The 3881-nt window shown below is 42.0% G+C and overlaps 1 protein-coding gene across 1 annotated transcript in view; it reads left to right on the forward strand.

Moving 5' to 3' along the window:
* The first annotated feature begins 86 nt into the window (after positions 1–86).
* The window catches only part of LOC105627373 (protein muscleblind-like), a 25008-nt gene continuing 21213 nt past the window's right edge, over positions 87–3881 (forward strand). The window contains exon 1 of the mRNA XM_012208656.1: positions 87–272. Coding sequence (XP_012064046.1) covers positions 87–272 — 186 coding nt within the window. The remainder of the gene's footprint in view (positions 273–3881) is intronic.

Raw genomic sequence — 3881 nt, forward strand, 5'->3', positions numbered from 1 at the left:
GAGAGAGAGAGAGAGTCCGGGTTACTACTCTCTCACGGTAGAGGCCAACGGACGGCGGGGACTCTCGATCTTCCAGGAGTGGAAGAATGGCAATGGTCAGCATGAATAACCTACTGAACGGCAAGGACTCGCGGTGGCTGCAACTGGAGGTTTGCAGAGAGTTCCAGCGCAACAAGTGCACCAGGCCCGACACGGAGTGCAAGTTCGCCCATCCGCCAGCTAACGTCGAGGTGCAGAACGGACGGGTGACCGCCTGCTACGACAGTATCAAGGTAACGAACCGTTGCATAATCGAGTTTTCGTACTCGCGCGTAACGAGCGCGTTCACGCGGAGCGAAATCGTTGGTCCCCGCGCACAGCGCACACGGCCGATAAACTCCGCCTTCACTTATCTGACACCTTCGGTAAACTCAACGAGAGAATTATCTCTGTTATCCCGATGAAGTGTGAAACTCTATCGTAACGTATTCGCATCGGTGAGCGTAGAACGGGGGCTGTCTTACCATTAGAGCTCTTCTCAGTTGATTCCGATCCTGTGAGATAAGTGAAGTTATATTGTAATTGAATATTATTTGTCTTATCTTTATTTATGAGGTAATATAAAAACAAGCTTTACCTTTCCAATGACGAAATATCGATAATTGTGTCATGATGAATTCAGTTAATAGATAGGATTATCCGTCGTATCGTCTTTATTATAATCTCAAGAAAAACGGTTCTGATTCCATTCGATAAGACGTCGTGTACTTTGATCTCTGTATGCTATTGATGAAATAATATTATAAGTTGGAAGACGAGATTACATCGGGTTTATTTTACACCGGAGTATAGACGAGAGATTTTGAAATTGATGTTTAAGAAGATTATCGATAAACAATTGCGAATATCTGTGAATGTCGAGGCGCGTGTTTATAGGTCATTCTCTTCGATATTCTGAAGACCTCTTTCCATTCTGCAATCGATCGAAATGGATCACACGTGTGTACGTCGTGAGATCGTCGATCGATCTTTTCTGCCCGCGCTTTCCGATTGATCTCTCGATACAAAGCCGATAATTTGCAACGCTACGCGGTCGAGATAAGGAACCGGTTGTAATTTACGATGGGTAATAAGTCTCTTATCGTCGATCCAGTGCGCTATCGGCCTTCGGGGGGGGGGGAGGGGGAACGCCGGTTTATAGATTTTAGAATTTCCCGTCTCTCGTATGCGTTCCCGAGGCAAGGTGCGATTAAATGAACCTGAGAAAGAGGGAGAGAGAAGAGCATTGGGGGCGCGGCTCGCCGTCTTCCAAGCGCGTCTCTGTAGATATTGAACCGAAGAGAATTGAATTCGCAGTTATTAATAGCGACAATTATTCAACGCGCGGGGAGCGAGAGTACCAATCGACATCGTCAATAAATCAGACTGGCTCGGGGAGGCAACGAGTATTATGTAAAAATTGAAGGAGACCCTCGAGCTCGACGTTCGTCCGCGCCGCCGCGCCATCGCATGGTGCCGTATTGTCTGATGGCACCTATACACGCACGTTCGCGATTAGATAAAGCGAGGAGGTACGTGTCTATGTGTACACGTATATATACGTAATACACGTGGGGTGCGGCAGTCGCGTAATTGTGAGTACATATGCCGGTGTAACATTGATACACTTTTCTGCAATAAACTTCGTTGTTATCTTTTACTTATCTTGGATTATACATGAAAGCGAAGATTAGCAGAATAACGCATAGTGTTTTTTGCGATGTCGCCTATTGTATATTTTCAAACGGAATTGCAGATTTCATGACTGATGAATAACGCTTTCACTGAAACCTATTATTGTCGCGTGGTGTTAAAATTTTACTTCAATAAAAAGTTTAATGCGAAAATTTGCGTTAAATATTTTACATTGCCGGAAAAGTTGCACGTTAAATGAACTTGAATATTTTATGGCGGTTCCAAAAACTCTTTTTAAAGTCATAAAAAAACATTTGGAATTGCTCATTTAACATATAATATTAATGTTGAAGTATGCATACAAATTTATTATTCACATTAGTCATCATTATTATTGTATTGTGCAAGAAATAATAACTTGTTAACATTTATAATTTTTAACTGTTAAAAAAGTTCTGTCTTTTCTGAGAACCAATGTTATAAGATTACCTGACACCTTTCCATATTCTATTAATTATTTGAAATAATCTTATCTCTCTTAATTAAGAAAACTCGATTAAATTCTGTTAAAGAGAAAGATCCATTTTTAGGTACATAATTGAGTTTTCCATTTATTGCTGAAGGAGATCTGCTCTAAATCTGTCAAAAAATAATCTAATTATTGTCTATTACATGTTTTAATAGCACATGGTGAACTCATTCTTGTGACTATGATTGTAAATTTTCGCCTTATGCGTACTATCGTTTTTAGACTCGGTCACGAATACACGCATACGTTGAAAGCCCGATTAGATAGCGAGTGGCAAAAAGATAACATCCACACGAGGGAGCAGCTTGTCGCCATACTATCCGAATATTCTCGAGACGCGTTCACGGTCGATTCGTTTTCAGATAGAGAAATACTCATGTACATATACGTACGTGTATTCCGTGTACAATCGTGTGCGTGAGTCGCGACAAGCAGGGTCGAGCCACATTTAATTCTGGAAGCTATTAATGTCGCGGGTAGTGCCTGAAAGACCACGTTGTCCGTCGAACTTTGGTCGTTTCTTTGCGTCTCCGTTCCTCACACGTTCTTCCTCAATAATGGCGCTCGTTACGTTTAATCGCTTTGGATGAATGGAGCGACGGGCGGGCGCGCGAGTATGCGCCATAGCATTTATACAAAGGTGGTCCAGAAGAGGTGCCAGTAGTCAGCGATACATAAACGTTCTCACGCGAATTCGAAACCATTCTGCTTTAGCAAAAATTTGAACTCACTTTATTCGGCATCGCTGATCTAAAGAGTTAAGTTACATTTAGAACAATTAACTTTTGCATATTTAAATCTTCATTAAAGATTGATTCGGTAAAACATAACATCTTTCTTGCAAATATATTACTGTTTAAACTATAACTGTGTGAAATTAATTGAGAAATAAAATTCCGATAATATATCTGTTACAAATTTAACTTATTAGTATATCTATTTAAAATGTTGATGTTTTTACTGCAAAAGAGATCTCTTGTTTTTTTGGACGGAATATCTTTGCGCAATAATTTATGTGCAAAAAGATAAAACATCTCCGTATTCTATGAAAAGATGCGTGTGCGAGTAATACTAAGGATTCGAATCCAAGACGTTGTTAAGTTTCCGCGGTATATAAGAGAAAGCCAAGCACTCTCGGGAACGCCGATATTACCTCGAAGAAATATTAGCAATAAACCGTTGCATTACGTACACCGGACCTCGACTGCCTCGCCGTGGTTCCCAAAGTCTCTCATGGAGAGTCTGTCGCGTTTCTTGCGCCGTTTAGGTGCCAGAAACGCTGCTCTCTTCGTATTTCGCCGATGAAATAAAGGCTCATTTTTCGACTGGGAAATAAAGGAGAGTGGCTATCGCCGTTTCCAACGTCTTATCGCTCCTCCCTTGGCGCGGATGGGTATCTCTGGGCAAAAGCTAGATTAATTTCACGGATTGGACGGAGAACACGGACATAAGTTTGGTCTGGTCGAGTCATCCGCGCGCGTTTGCATCGATTCTGCTGCATGGCTTTTATTCCTGCAGCAGTCCCTTTCTCGTTCTACCGGTATACGCCCGATAAGAGAGGATCTATTGTCATGTTAACTGCAAGAATTACGCGCTGCGAAATGAAGGAGGATTGTACGAGCGACCCCTCTTTCTTTCTCTCTATTTCTTTCTCGCCCCCTTCTTCCTTTCCCGCCCCCCCCTCCTCTCTCTCTCTCTC

The sequence above is a fragment of the Atta cephalotes genome, assembly GCF_000143395.1.
Source record: "Atta cephalotes unplaced genomic scaffold scaffold00008, whole genome shotgun sequence".
Classification (NCBI taxonomy): Eukaryota; Metazoa; Arthropoda; class Insecta; order Hymenoptera; family Formicidae; genus Atta; species Atta cephalotes.